The 14,856-nt window shown below is 43.1% G+C and overlaps 1 protein-coding gene across 3 annotated transcripts in view; it reads left to right on the top strand.

The window, feature by feature from the left end:
* Positions 1-1,434: 1,434 nt before the first annotated feature.
* The window catches only part of dachd (dachshund d), a 92,905-nt gene continuing 79,483 nt past the window's right edge, over positions 1,435-14,856 (top strand). For all 3 annotated transcript variants that reach the window (XM_080291171.1, XM_080291172.1, XM_080291170.1), the window contains exon 1: positions 1,435-2,279. In XM_080291171.1, the coding sequence (XP_080147297.1) occupies positions 1,723-2,279 (557 nt within the window). In that variant the 5' untranslated portion in view covers positions 1,435-1,722. The remainder of the gene's footprint in view (positions 2,280-14,856) is intronic.

The following is a 14,856-nucleotide window of genomic DNA, read 5'->3' as shown; positions in this document are numbered from 1 at the left end:
AGATGTGCAATACATAATAAGTGCTGATGTGCTCACCAGAATGAAACTAACTGAAATCCAACTAATGAGAAATACATTTGTCTCAAAAAGTTTGCGCAAACAAAATAATAAAGCCGTGACATATATGTATAGTATACTTTATATAATTTATCTTACAACCAGTTTGATATTTAGAAATCTCGGGTAGTTGGGAAATGGATTACAAAGAATTTTATAGTGATGTACGCAGTATCCAAATGTCCCAGGAAATCAATAATGGCCTGCCATCTTTTAAATAAAATAACGTCTGATTTAAAATAATCCGTACATGATTTAGTGCCCTGCATAAACTGATTGATTTGTTAGGAAAGGCAGGAAGTCAGGTTTTCCACCTCATGATGTACCTTAGTGGTTGGAAATAAATGTGCAGTTAAGTGTATATGAGCTGCAGCAAGACACTTGCACATGGACTTGACCCTGCACATTTCTGCAGTGCTGTTATTTTCCTCCTCTCTCTTATCTTTCTTTCCTGCACTTCCTGGAGTTTATGGCTTTGTGTTCTTACCGGGTTAACTTCAATAGTTCAGTTCTAAAATATTATAATATTGTTTAATATTTTAAATCTTTCATTTCTGAGGTTTTACCTTTAAGTGCATGAACTTTTTAACCCCTAACCTACATGACATTTTTTTTAATATTCACCTGACTCCTGTGAAAAGTATCATGGGGTTTGAGATGGACAGTACATAAAACTGAGTGGATGCACTTAAAGTGAAAGATGATATAAAGCTGTTGGAAATCAATCTTTACTGTCTGACTTCAATTTGCAAAATTACCAGAAAATATGCTACCTTTATGTAATCTATACATTAACATTAACCCCTAACTCACATGACAGGGTTTATATATATATATATACATATATATGAAAGCTTTATATGCAATTAACTGCACATATTTCTTACAAAAAAATATTTCACAAGACAAAAAGTTACAGCCACTTTGGATGTGCACATAAAAAGACCAAACATCCTTCCTCACAGATGGAGTCGGCTGAACAGTGATTCATATTGGCGTGCATTCTTGGTAAATATGACAAAAATTACCAAAAATAACGTGCGAATTAAAAGGGTTTTTTTAAGCATTTGAGGGGGTTTTTTTTAATAAAAAAAAATTTGTTTTAGTATTTGCACGAAAATGAAAGCAAAAGTTAAAAAAAAAACATTACCCCAATCTTGATCGCCATAGGTGAAGTGAGCTTTGCATTAATGTTGGCAAAAAGGGATTTAAAAACTATTTGTTTTAAACATACGCTTTTCTTTACAACTTATGATCCAGCATAAACGTATTTACTTTGGGCAATGAAATCATTTAACAGACGTGAAACGTGCGAGCAGTGGCCGGAGCCCAGTTATCTGCTCTTCAAAGGCTCCCACTGTCCCCTAGCTCCTCCCTCTCTGTACCGTGTGACAACAACAACTCATCCACAGAGCGGAGCTGCACTTTTCAGCTCATTTTCCTCCTGTCATTCCTCCTCCTATCTTTGATCATTGTCCCGCCGCTCGCCCCCCTCCCCAAAAGAAAAAACCCTCACTCAGCACGCCTTTTTTTCGGTAGCTCTTTTTACTTTCCAACTTATCTGAGGAGCTAAACTCTCGTGGATTCTTTCATTTAGGGGTATCTCGGCAGGCTGGGTTTTCTACTTTGAACTTCGGCTACTCTCTTCCCCTCTTGTAGGTGACCATGGCCGTACCGGCTGCTCTGATCCCACCAAACCCTCTGGTCCCACCGCCTCCAATCTCGACTCCTTCCGCGACGACGTCCCCGCCGTCGACAACTTCATCACCATCTCCATCCCTGGCCCCCCCATCGGGACCCGGACAGAACCTGTTCAGATCAGAGCTCCTCGCAACCAGCAGCCCGGGCATCCCGACCCCAACCGCGGCTCTCCCCCCGAGCAAACCCGTGTACTCGACTCCGTCGCCTGTTGAAAACATACCGCAAAACAACGAGTGCAAGATGGTCGAGTTGCGCGGTGCCAAAGTCGCCTCTTTCACCGTGGACGGCTGCGAGCTCATCTGCCTTCCTCAGGCTTTCGACCTGTTCCTGAAGCACCTGGTCGGCGGACTGCATACGGTCTACACCAAGCTGAAGCGGCTCGAGATCACGCCGGTGGTGTGCAATGTGGAGCAGGTCCGCATCCTCAGAGGGCTCGGCGCCATCCAGCCCGGCGTGAACCGCTGTAAACTCATCTCCAGAAAAGACTTCGAGACCCTGTACAACGACTGCACCAATGCGAGGTTAGTGGCGAGCTCTGTTGTGGATTTTCCTTTTTCTTTTTGGGGGGTTTAAATGTCCGCACACACGGCCGTGCGTAAAGGCGCAGGAGGTAGTAAGGGGGAGACATTTTGCCTTTGCAAAACAAGCGGTCAGAGTCGTACGATTGTCTTAGCCGAATTTAATAATTGATTCCTACAAGGAGTGTGTGAAAATGCGCGCGTGTGTGTGTCAAACTCCATCCCAAACACCGAGGCTGGTGTGTTTGGGCAGGAAGAGACCGGCGCACTTCACCAGTGGTAAAGAGAGAGGGGAAAAGTTAAGTGAAAGTTTTTTAACACGTGCAAGGCAAAGCTGTGCCGTGATGGATAGCCTGTCTCCCTCTGAACAAATGAATCGATAATGTAGGCTACACCCTGGTTGAGTTTCACAGTGCTGTTGAATAAACTTTCGCTATACAGCTGCCACCACAAAGATACAACTACAAATAAGAGCCTTTTCTTTTTTTTAAAACTCCAATTTCTGTTTAATTTTAGACAGCTTTTAGCTCAATTTTATTTTTTTAATGACTGAAATAAAACTAGGCTATGCCTCATTATTTGTCCTTGCCACAGGGGGTAGCATGATTTCAATTAGAACTTGAGTTTTCAGACAGTAAACAAGAAGGAACCAGAGTATTAAAAAAAAATAAAAGGGCCAGCTTTTTTCTTGTATGATTTTTTTTCACCCCCCTTTAGTATTGATGACATTTCTCAGGGAGGTTACAGTGCACTAATGGAGGAGCTTTCTTTTCTTTTTGCACACTGTAAGTGCTAAGGATAATTCATGAGAGCACTCAGTTATCTGTCTTAATTAAACATACTTGATTTCACTAAATCAAATGAGGCAAAGGACTACGAGTGTTTAAATAAATACATTAAACCATTTTGACCCATTCAGTTATTTTTGGAGTTTTTTAAAAAAATATCTTAAAATCAGTGTGATTTAAAGCGAAGATCAATATTTGATTAAAAGCCTTTAAAAAAATATTATTGTCCTGTTGCTCCTAGCTTTGATGTATCGCTCAGTCTCACAGGATGGTTCAGCCTGGTCAAATTTACCATCTTACCTGTCAGTATGATTGATTCCATATTGATCTCCTGGCTCTAGAAATGAGCTGGAAATGCAAATATGATGGAAAGGCTCACATCAGTTGGGGAGGGGAGGAGGGGTAGCAATAAACACTTTTGAGTCTCAGTTTTTAAAGCATGCATCCTCTTTTTTTCCCCTATTTTTTGTCCCCTCCAGAAAAAACCCCAACCGTGTGAGGTCGAACTTAATTCAGAGTTTCGGATGCAGCGTGCAAATATTCACACAGACGCGTACACACAAGTTGCTGCGCAAGCATGTTTTTTCTTCTTCTTCTTCTTCTTCTTTATTGCCAGTTTGTGTCATTAAGAAATCCACGAGTGTTAACATTTAGTATATTTGAAGCCTCAAAGTGTTGCTGTAACTAAAAAAGTACATGTGGGCAAAAAAACAGCAGAAAAACAAACAAACGAAAGAAAAAAAAAATCAAATAGCACGCACCGCACAGGGAGGAAGTCTGAGAGTGATGTTATTACAGTGACGAGGCTGCTTGTCGTGCACTTCAGATGTTTAAATTTATGTTACAGCATTGTGTTGCAGTCTATGCTATCAGTAAACACCCCCCTTTTATTCTCCCGTATAAATATGCTGCAGTCTTATGTTTCCATCCCACTTGCAGTCGTCTCAAAAATCTCACCTGTGCACTTTGGCGCTTAAGCTTCATTTACATAAAGCATCAAGAGAGCAGAGCCCCCCCCCCAAAACACACACACACACACACACTCCAGACACGCACACACACTCCGCAGAGAGAAGCATACAGTGCGGTGATCCTCCTCTCAAGCCTGGCGTGGGGCTTCAGGTGACAAAGTACGTGGTTGAACTCTCCGGGTTGTCAATGGGGGGATGGCCAGCGATGGGGTTAAAGGATAATGCAGTGCCTCGCGTCGCTTTAATGACGCTAAAGTGCTGGGCTATTACAGGCACATGGACAGGACTGTAATTGTCTCTGAAAGCAGCCAGGTTCTCCCTGTGCTGGGCTGAAATCAATCACTCAGACCCGGCCTGCCTGCCTGCCTGCCCCATTTGGAGAATTACATCATGGAAGAGCGAGGCATCCGCTGGATAAAAGGCTTCTGTTACTTAGAAAGAGTTTGATTTTATTTGCGGGGATGTGTGCTTTGCTCTCCTTGTCGTTGAATAGCTAGTGACAAAATGATCGGCCCGAGTCACGGGGACGCGGGTTGCCCCGTAGGTGAGAACAGGTCCCCTCTCCGAAGTATTTGCTCTCGTTTTATTTCTTTATTTGCTGTTTGTGCTCTCTCCAGATAAAAAGACGAGTTCACCGGTTAACCCGCTCAGGTTACACAACAACAGCCCGCTGCCCGAGATAGTTTAGCTTTTCATCTCTCCCCATTACCACGATGTCACTACTCTTTTTATACAGTGGCAGAGTGATAACAATGAAGTGAATAATACTCCTATACAATGGGCCCTACTTTTTCACATGCTGTTTTTCCCCCCTCCCACAGTCTATTGTGCTAAAACAACACTCGTCTCATTTTGTACACAGTGTGAATGTGAATAGCATCACAGAGCACCACTGCATCCCGCTGTTTTAGTTTTGATGTGGACACAAACAAGCTCCAACCAAATTGTTCCCCACCATGCTTACTTTAGCACAACTCAAAAAAAAATAAAAATAAAAGCAGAGCTGTTCACAAAGGCCGTGTTGGATTTCCCCCCCCTTTTCCTGTGTTTTATAAAAAGATTTAAATAATTAGAATTCATTTTCATTTAAAGTTCTTAGTTTTACAGTGAGTGTTTAAACTGTGTCTGCTTACCCTGTAGTGATTATTGCTCATCTTTAAAGACACTCGGCATATAGCGATTCTCGGCCCCTTCATTTTCTTAAGGACTCTCGTGCCAGATTAGCCATGTTCGCTCTTGCGCTCTTGCTCCCATACTGATGCAGGTTCTGCCATCTCATTCCCCCCCCCACACACACCCCCACCTCCTAACCCACCCCAACATTATGACTCTGGCCTCTCCAGGAGCCCTCTGTTTCAGCTACTTGTTTTCCTTTTCATTTTCCCCGCGGTGGGATGAAAAAGGTTCTTATTGCTGTGTGACACTTGAACTCTCTGAAAGGTTATTATAACACGGAGGGTGGGGCGGGAGCGGGACTTTGGGGGGGGGGGGGGGGGGTGTTGATATCGCATATCTCTCATTGGTCTGCTTTGTGGAGGCAAGGCTATCCGATGCTGGGGCGCAAGAAATACAGCAGTTAATTGACAATCATTGTCTACCTCTGAAGGTTAACCACACGCCCCAGACGATGTCCCACCGCTGGGAATGCGATGGCTTTTTCACTTACATGCTCCCCTTAAATAGATTTTTACCTGCCTTGTTTCAGTCGAGCAGATCCTCCTCCGAAGTGTCGCGAGTGACAGGTCACGGCGAAAGCCCCTTTTTCCTTTAACAAATGCGTCTAATTGATACTGATATGACAGCGAGTGCTACGAGAGCTATCACCTCTCTTGTTCCTATTTCAAGAGTGTTTATGCCTAAACACACATATTTGCAAATGACGGTAATTGTTTTGTTTAGCGCTCAGTGTGAGCTGCCACTGAGGGTGCCAGCTTGTCTCTCTCCCGCCTCTCTTCTGCTGAGCTCTCTTATAATATATTTGTTTTCTACAAGGCACGGATGTGTTTACAGGTACTCAGGGGAGATTTCTGGATTCCATTCAAATCATTCCCAGTCAGAGTGGGTGCCGAGATACCCGTCACCCAGCAACCACATCCAAGAGGGAGCCTGGGCGATAATAACTTCAAAAACAGAGTGACAGATGCCTGATTAGAGAGAGAGAGTGAGAGAAAGAGAGGGAGAGGAAGAGAAAGAGAGAGAGATAGAGAGAGATAATGGTATACAAAGCTGTTTAAAATACAAATCTATTGAACTGCTTTCTTGAAAGCCAAATTGGCCCTCATATTGTGCTTTGCTACTTTATTGAAGTAAAAAAAAAAAAAAAAGAAGAAGAAGCATTTAAGGTTCTTTCTCTGCTTTTTTTTTTGCATTTTAATCCTTCAGTGGGGCTCTGCTAAATTTGATTAGGTACAGTACATGTGCTCAAGTCAACTGTGCAGTTGGCAGATGGTGGCAAGGTGTTTTGTTTTTTTTCTTTTCCCGCAAAACAAATAGTCTCCTTGAAAATCAGAATTGCTTTATTGACTTGACATTCACTCAGTTGGAACAAGAGCAAATTAAAACATTTTTTTTTTGTTTTTTTGGGGAGAAGGGGGTCCACGGAGAAGCTCAGTTAACAAAAAAGTTACATTACATCAAGTCCTCACTGCTTTCTGGGATCGTATTTCTATAGCTTTAAATGAAGTGGGAGGCAAGATTGTTGAAACCACAGATTTCACTTGTTAGAGAGGCTTTGTTTGACACTGTCTAATGTCATTTGTGGATTTAGAGGCTATTTGCATGGCAAAGAGGCCTGTATTGTTAATTTGCCTGTTGGACGCATTAGTTGTCCATGCTCCTGCCTTATTTGCATGCCTTTACTGGAACAGCAACAGCAGTTTGAATTACCAATTAATTCCTTTGCGAAACGAAGTGGCTTAAAATCTCAACGCCGACGTCCGTCAGGTCTTTCTGCATTGATCAGCGCGTGAAAATGATTTATTTGCTACGTTCCTCAACCATAGACATGCATTAGCTTAGATTTTTTTTCCCCCCCTAGACTTAAGCTGTTTAAAATCTCTCCATCTATCCACGAGTAATCTTGCACATTAAGCTCGGTTTGATTTTTTCCTGATGATTTCTTTCACCTGTGAGTGATTGTCTAACACGCCAGCAATAGATTTTGGGTCATGCTCATTTCCATTCTCCTCCGTCCTCGGTCACAGCTCCCCAGCTCGTCTTTACTTACGAGCTCTTTCGCATTACAGCGCATTTAGGGAGCACAGCGGAAGTCACAGACGCTCGTACCAGGATGTTAAATGCTACTGACAGAAGTTAGAGGGAGCAGATGAGATTTCCTGATTGGAGGAGGAATGCAGGGCCGTGCCTGGCTCTGTCTAATATGGTCACATAGAGAAATTGATTTTCCTCAGAAATTAATTAATTTTTCATATAGCCCAAAGCTGGAGTTTAAAAAAGAGTGCACACTTGCTGGTTTCCTATTTTCCCTCTTTTTTAAAGAATTATTGCCTAATCATATTAATACTTTTGCCCCAAGGATGAAAAGATAATTGTACAAATGCATTTGGAAATATGTATCACTGAGTATTTATGATTAAATTATGCAAATAACTCCGCTCTCATCCTTCGTGGGCCCAGATTGTCTAATTAGGATTGATATGGCGAATAGATGTTGGGGAATCTGAATACAAGCATGTCCAAAGAGCAGAAAATTGAAAATGACAAGGCTGGAATCCTTAAAAAGTCTGTTGGTTTTTTTTTCTTCTTCCCCCCTCCTCTCTGTCTAATTCAGCGTAGCTGTATCAGGAGTTAATTTTCCCCGGCTTCATTTCTCGTCTGAGCTGACAGGAAAAGGAATCCATCAGGGAAGCAATCTCAGATGGGATTCCACAAATTTCCTCTCCTTGTTTTTTTCTCCCCCTCTTCATTTTCGTGGAGGCTATCGGGGATGAATCTTCTCCTGAGTAAACATGCAGATGTTATTCCTCCAGTGTCAATGTTTTTGGAGCTCTTTTGCTCAATGCAGTACTCCTCCTTAATAATTGGAGGATATTAAGAGAAGAAAGTCCTCCAACAAAAAGCCCTTTGTACTTTTTTTTTTTTTTTGGAATTTCAAGTAATGCTCATCATATTATACAGCAGTTTTTTTCATTACAGTGGGAGTAAGGGCTAAGAATCTGCACAAGCCGTCTTTTGTCCGGCATAGAGCAATTTAAATTAAATTTTCTTTTTTTCGTCTCTTTTGTTTTTTCACGTTTGATCTAGAATTGTGAGGAGCTGGTCAACTAATCATAAATGAATTTCATAACAAAGTTAAATTTCTCAAATTCATGTCTAAATATGTTCAACATCTCTTTAAAAAAATAGGCACACAAAAGAATTGTGCCTCTAAAAAAAAAATCCTAGCAGGAATGCTTAACCGCAGACAGACAGCCACTCTGCAATGACTCTGCTATGAGCCAACAGTTACATGTAATTTAACAACAGCCGTGTTCCTTGCTGGGCTCAGCGGTACATCACAGAGAAGAAACCGGGGAGGAAATGACATCGCTTTCCACTCTTTTTCTTCTTCTGTTGTTAGCTTCAGATGAACAGCAAAGCACAGGAACGGCTCCAGTGCCTCCAACAGTATCTATTAAAGGGCTGATTGTTATCTAATCTTTACCTGGCGCTAGCTGGAAAAGCCCTGAAGCTAATGACACTTGAGACTAGCAGCACATTCTACGGTGGTTCAAAGCATCTGCTCAGTCAATACCTTGCGATTAAAAAAACAACAACAAAAAAAAAACATCCCCACAGCTATTTGTGTGAATTTGAATTCACTTAGACACCAGAAACACTTTATGCAGTCAATTTGTTGCATTGAATTATAGCGAACAGTGTGCATAAAATAAGCTCCCTGTTGAGCCAGCAGGCTAGATGCTAAGCTTCTCTCATGGCTCTGGTTTTTGGAGTTTCAGAAACTCTTGGGGATCAGAGTCTGCAAAGAGGGAATGAAGAGTTGTGTTATTTTTACATTTTTAAAAACACTTTTGTCTCACTTGCTGCGATTATTTGCGAGACTACCTTAATATATTAATAGGTCATATCTAGACGAGACATCTAACAACAGAGATTGATGTGAGGCGCTGCTCGACAGATTGCTCCAGATCTGTCTTTCAAAAGATGAGAGAGAAAGAAGAAAAAAATCACCATAAGCTCGCTAATAAATCTGCCCAATCAAAAAGTGGTTGTTTTTTTTCTATTTACTTAGGGTACCTCTATTCTCAGTTTCAGTTCTCGCCAGTTCAAAGTGAACCGTGCACAGCTCAGTGTGCTGTGAAACAATGAGGTCTGCAACTCTGGCTTTTATCCACAGAGAGAGCCACACCCAGAGCTGCTTCCTGACGCACACCTGTAGAGGTTATGAACGGGGGTATCAATATCTCCAGGTCAACACATTTTCATCTAACACTGACATCTCTCTCTGCCTCGCGCCCCCTCACTCTCTGCCTCTGTGTCTCTCCCCTGTAAGCCTAGTGAGAATATCGGTGGGAGTCTTTATTGGTTGCGGCGCTTGGGTTTCTCTCCTCGCAGACTCAAATGTCACCGTCTCCCTGATGTTTCTTTAAAATCGCCTGTGCCACCACTTGCTGTGGCGCCTGGCTATTATTACCCGCCTCTTAAAGAGTGACAGTCGGGTCCTAAGAGACGTGACACAAACCTCTGTGGATGGAGCTGTAGTGCTGCGTCAAGCCAATGCTCCCGGCCAATCAGATAGCAGGAAACAGAACCACTGTACACCTGGTAATGCTTGTGAGTTTAGTTTAATACTTCATAATAAAAGATTTTTAAAAAAAAGCAAGTTGTTCATCGTTATTGGAAACAAATACAGCTTGCACGTGATTGTGATAACTTCGACCGTCTGAAGCTGTCAAACTCTGCCCGTACGTGTGCTAATCCCTTGAAAGTGATGCGCTGCAACAGTCGCTTGTGTACGTTGCGAGTAATTCCACAGTAGTGCAGAAAATACAGTGAGACACGTTCTCTATGGAAACAAACATGGTTATGATAATAAAGCGGCCCTTGGCTGAAATGGTCTGTCCACATATATTAACCCTGTGTGTCTTTCACATTAGGAGCGTGTGAGCGTGTTCGCCTGCGCGCGAGTGCGTGCTGGGCGCTCCGTTAGAGAGTGTATGTGTATGCGTGTGTGTGTGTGAGAGAGAAGGAGAGTTAGAGTGTGAACGTGAGAGACAGAGGGAGAGAGAGAGAGAGACACCCTCGCACAACTTCACATATGAATGGTCTTGTGTGAAAAGGAGGATGAATTGAGTCAAGCTGACATAGCATGCCAATAAGCTTTGTCTCATTTCCAATGCTGTATTCATTTGTGCCACAGAGAGATTTATTGCATGATTGACAATTATGAGAGGGTGACCTAGTTCTTTGTGACGGAACAAAAATGGTTTTCATCAGTTGCCTTTGCTGTCTTTTGCATTGTGTGTGTGTGTGTGTGTGTGTGTGTGTGTGTATGCGATGCTTCTTGGTAAAGAATAGGGATAGCCTCCGTGCACTCAGATACTTTCTCCACCCCCCCCCCCCCAACTATTGAAACTCATGCATTTTTCTAGTAATGGCTTCATATATTTTGCATAGAATCACATCATCCACTATGTCTGTCCCACAGCAGAAAAAAAATGAATTTCCTACCCCATTAAGCAATGTGAGCTGTCCAAATGGATCACGTTAAAGTGACATTTTTACGAATGCTCTTCAATCTCTAACTTTTTTGGGGTGAAAATGAAAAAAGAAAAGGAAGTAAAATTGTTGTAGCTGTGCTTCAACCTCCCTGGGCTGTGTTGTTTTTTTGTTACTTGATCACCCAAATCACAAATATACTCATCCTCTTTTTTTCTTTTTTACTGTTGCGACTGTCAGTAAAAGGCCTTTATTTGTGCCACACGTTTACCGATTCCTTCCCTCCTTTATGGTTGATTCTACCTGTCTATTAGTTGTGTGTTTGTCTGTGTGTGTAGCTGCGTGCGAGTGTGTGTGTGCCCAGTCAAGCTTAGATTACTACGACTGTGAGGAGGAAGTCTCTGCTCCTCCTGGGACTCCTGCTTGACTGGCCCCACAAATGATACAAGCCAGGGTTTAGTTGGGAGTTAATATCCTGCAAAATTGTCCTGCACAGCCTCGGCAGAATGTGGATGATTAAATGACACAAGCATATCAAAAACATTTTTCTCAGACTAGTGGCTGTTAAGTGTCGCGCCGGTGCGGCCCGTCTCCCAAGGTTACCATTAAAAAGAAAGGAATATTCAGAGGGAAGTGGATGTCATTGAGCTTGTGCGTGTGTGTTTGCGCGTGTGCACCGAGCGGTTGCGTGCATCCTTTAGATGTTTCGTGTAATGCCCTGTTTGAGTGGTAATAATATCTCAATAGGATTTCAGGGTCTCATTGAGAGGTTTGGTAGAAGGTTGAGAGGACATATGCTAATTGTGCCTGAGAAGACTCGTCGCTCTCAGAAACATATCCCACTAGAGTTTTCCTTGTACACTGCACGCCAGACTTCCCCTAGTGACAAAAAAAAGAGGCTTGAGGCTCCAAAGCGATCCATTTTATCCTTTCTTTTTCAAAGGATGCAATGCTTTGTTTTAACCTCCGCAGGAAAGGAGATGAAAGGCAGCGTAATAAATCCGAAAGGTCTTTCTGTAGTTATCAAATGGCCTTTCACTCCTGACCTTTAAGATGCCACAGTAGGAACTGGAGACAATGCTAGAAATACAGATCGGATTTCAAAGATCAAACACCTCTTTGTATAGTTTTACTTGCGCGGAGAAGAAAGAACAACCTTTCGCAGCACATCATTTGAACTTGGGGAGGGGGGCGAAAAAAATAAAAACAAGAAAATATTTGGGGAAAAGAATGAACAGCCTTGTCAGCACCTGCACAGATCAAACACTTAAGAAGTTTAAGTAGCGCAGCGCTGAATTGAGTTTTGAGGCATTTCTTTACTTTTTTCTTTCTTTATCAGATGCATTTTGTCACAGAAATGGGCTTTGGATGACGAGATTTAGAATCACTCGAGGCTAATCTCTTGAGTGGGTCCGGATCTGTGAGTGTATAAACACGTATTTACAATACTCTTTGACGTGTAATGCTTTTTCCACAGCATAGCCATTTATTTTTCCTAGCAATAAACATTAATGACTAATATTATCTGAACCGATGCCTTCCTACAACAATTGTAGAGGCCAAATCAAAAGGCAAGCTTTTAATGCATATTTTTTCCAGAGTTGTACTTACTGAACTCGAAACTTTAAGCGCATACGCAATAATATAATCATCTGCCATTATCACGGACGCGCTACGGCGTTGTGGACATGTGATGCTGGAGGTTTGGGATCAGGTTATTTGAAATGACAAGCTGCTGCACTGCAGTGACAAGCCAACAATATCCACCAGCCCATTTTTTTTTTAAATAACAACTATAGATGGGCTGACTACAGAGACTGCTAATCATGCTCTTAGATGTACGGCGTTATCAGGATTCGTGATGGCACCCAGCATTCCTGTCATTCTCGACATTCTGCGTAGGGGCACTCACAGTCTGAGCGCAGAGTGTCAGTGCCTGCGGACCCCAGAGGGCTCTGTGTGAGCGTCCCAGCCGAGACCCCGCTGGGCCGGGCCTGTTGACAGTTCTTTGGCACTGTTGTCTCAGCAGGAAGACATCAGTTGGAGCAACAGAGAGGCTGTGGATGAAGGCTGTCTGGTCAGCAGAGAGAATGGAGTTGGAGAAGATTAGGCTTCACCCACGGGTCATTGTGTTCCCATAGCAGGCCCGAGCCCGACGGCCCCGGTATTGTTAAAGGGAAAGGTCAGGTCCAACGACCAGGCTAAGCCTATTAAGCAACCCGCTCGCCTTCTTCCTGGAAACCTGACTGTGCTTTCTCTTAACTACTGAGCAGGGGGAAAAATCAGCTTTGAACAGCTGAGGTCGGCCATATCCTGATGTGAACTGGAGACCGCTGCTAATTGAAAAGAATATTACGGTACACTGTTATGGAGACATTGCAATCAGGCTTCTAACACCAGGCAGCAATTTCATACTGGATGTTTCATTTTCTTTTTTTCAAAGTGCCACTAATTGTCTCACAGAGTCCTCCAGTTGGTATGCTGCGAGGCACACGTGTTAGTCGGCTGGAGGTTTGCTGACAGATCCTACCAGTGTCGAACAAATCCTCACATTTATATCCTCTCAGTACTAAATGCTTATGTACCGCATTCATAAGGTCGTCTGAGCCCTAACACACTCCCATAAGTCTCCTTTAGCTGTAGTGATGGCTGGTGTCAGGGATGTCTGCTGAATGAAAGGAAACACGGGCAGATAGCGTTTGATCCGTGATGGAGATGAGTCCACATAGGAGAAGAGCTGGTGATTAATAATGGTGCATCTGGGTAAAAAGGATGTCATCCCCTGGACGTCTAATGAAAGCTCTTGAACATATCTGGGAGAGGCGATATGTTGACAGTGGATGATGCAAATGAGGCTAAATGTGAGAGGAAACCTGAAATGAATCACCCCGCCGTCTCGGTGTCGTTTGTGTGTGCGTGCACGCGCCCCGACTAGCAGCCAGCCGTTTACGTCGTACAAAGCTCGGTTTGACACTCTCCCTCCTTTGTCTCAAACTGCTAACTGTATTTAATTTCACATCTTATCGGGCCGGGCTTTGTCTGTCTGTGAGTCTCTGCACAGTGGAGGCGACCCCCAGAGATAAACTCTGTCAGGCTCTGGGGTGATTTATTAAATTCTGATTTCTGTGAAGGACTTTAATGTCGAGGGGGTGGGAAGAGCGAGGAGGGTGGTGGATGGGGGTGGGTGGGTGAGTGGGAGTGGGGGAGAAAATATGTCGCAGGTGTCTCTGCCAGCTCCGGGCACTGTTCTCTCTCCATTACCAGCATTGTTAGGTATAGAGGGGCTGGAGAAAAGAGAGAAGTAGGAATCTATGCTGAATTTCCTGTCTTTGTTGTGGCACTGGGCTTGTTTTTCCCCTCTGTTCCAAGCCTGAACAGCAGTATCAAATCTTACATGTTTGGACTGGAGATGGCAAACACCGTGTGGAACGTGGGTCAGATTCTCCGAGGGCTCGACCCAGCTCCGTTTAACAGTTAGAGTTACACACTGGACACTTCAAATGGGGCTCTCACCAGCTATACAAATCTATTAGGGTAAATCCTCTGCCCCCGTCGGTCTCCTTATCTCCTCATATATTCGAATAAAGCCCGATGTCAAGACTTGTGACACATTTTTTTGACGAGTTCAGCAGATTTTATGGACAGCTCTCACGGCCTATCTGGACCCAGAGCTTGGAAATTATAATATTTTCTTCTTAAGCACACTTCACAGGTCAAATGTGACTGTGCTCATGCTCAATGTGTTAATTTTAATATCATTTTATTCATCTCGAATGCATCAGCTCCTCCCTCTTGAAGCCTATTTTACATTTCTCTTTCATATCACCTTAATCTAAATTGATGCGTTATCATACATGGATCTCAGAGGAGGGGATCAAATAATGGCTGTCAGTGGGGCATGGTGAACTGTTTTTGAACATAATTTGGTTCTCTACATTATGGAACATGCTTTCAAGCGAAGTCACAAAGGTGCTTTTCACATGACCCTTCCTTTGTGAGAATTGTTTTTAAACAGAGCTCTAAAAGTGATGTGTTTCTTCCTCTGATATCTCTGAAGCAGTCTGATCAAAAGGTAATATCGGTGAGGGTGCTGCTGGTTCTCGTCGTCGTCTTCTTTCTTTTTTTTGTCTGCGTGACACCTCG

The sequence above is a fragment of the Astatotilapia calliptera genome, chromosome 16, assembly GCF_964374335.1.
Source record: "Astatotilapia calliptera chromosome 16, fAstCal68.1, whole genome shotgun sequence".
NCBI classification, from domain to species: domain Eukaryota; kingdom Metazoa; phylum Chordata; class Actinopteri; order Cichliformes; family Cichlidae; genus Astatotilapia; species Astatotilapia calliptera.
Note: the sequence above shows the minus strand (reverse complement) of the source record. Positions and strands in the feature narration are given on the sequence as shown.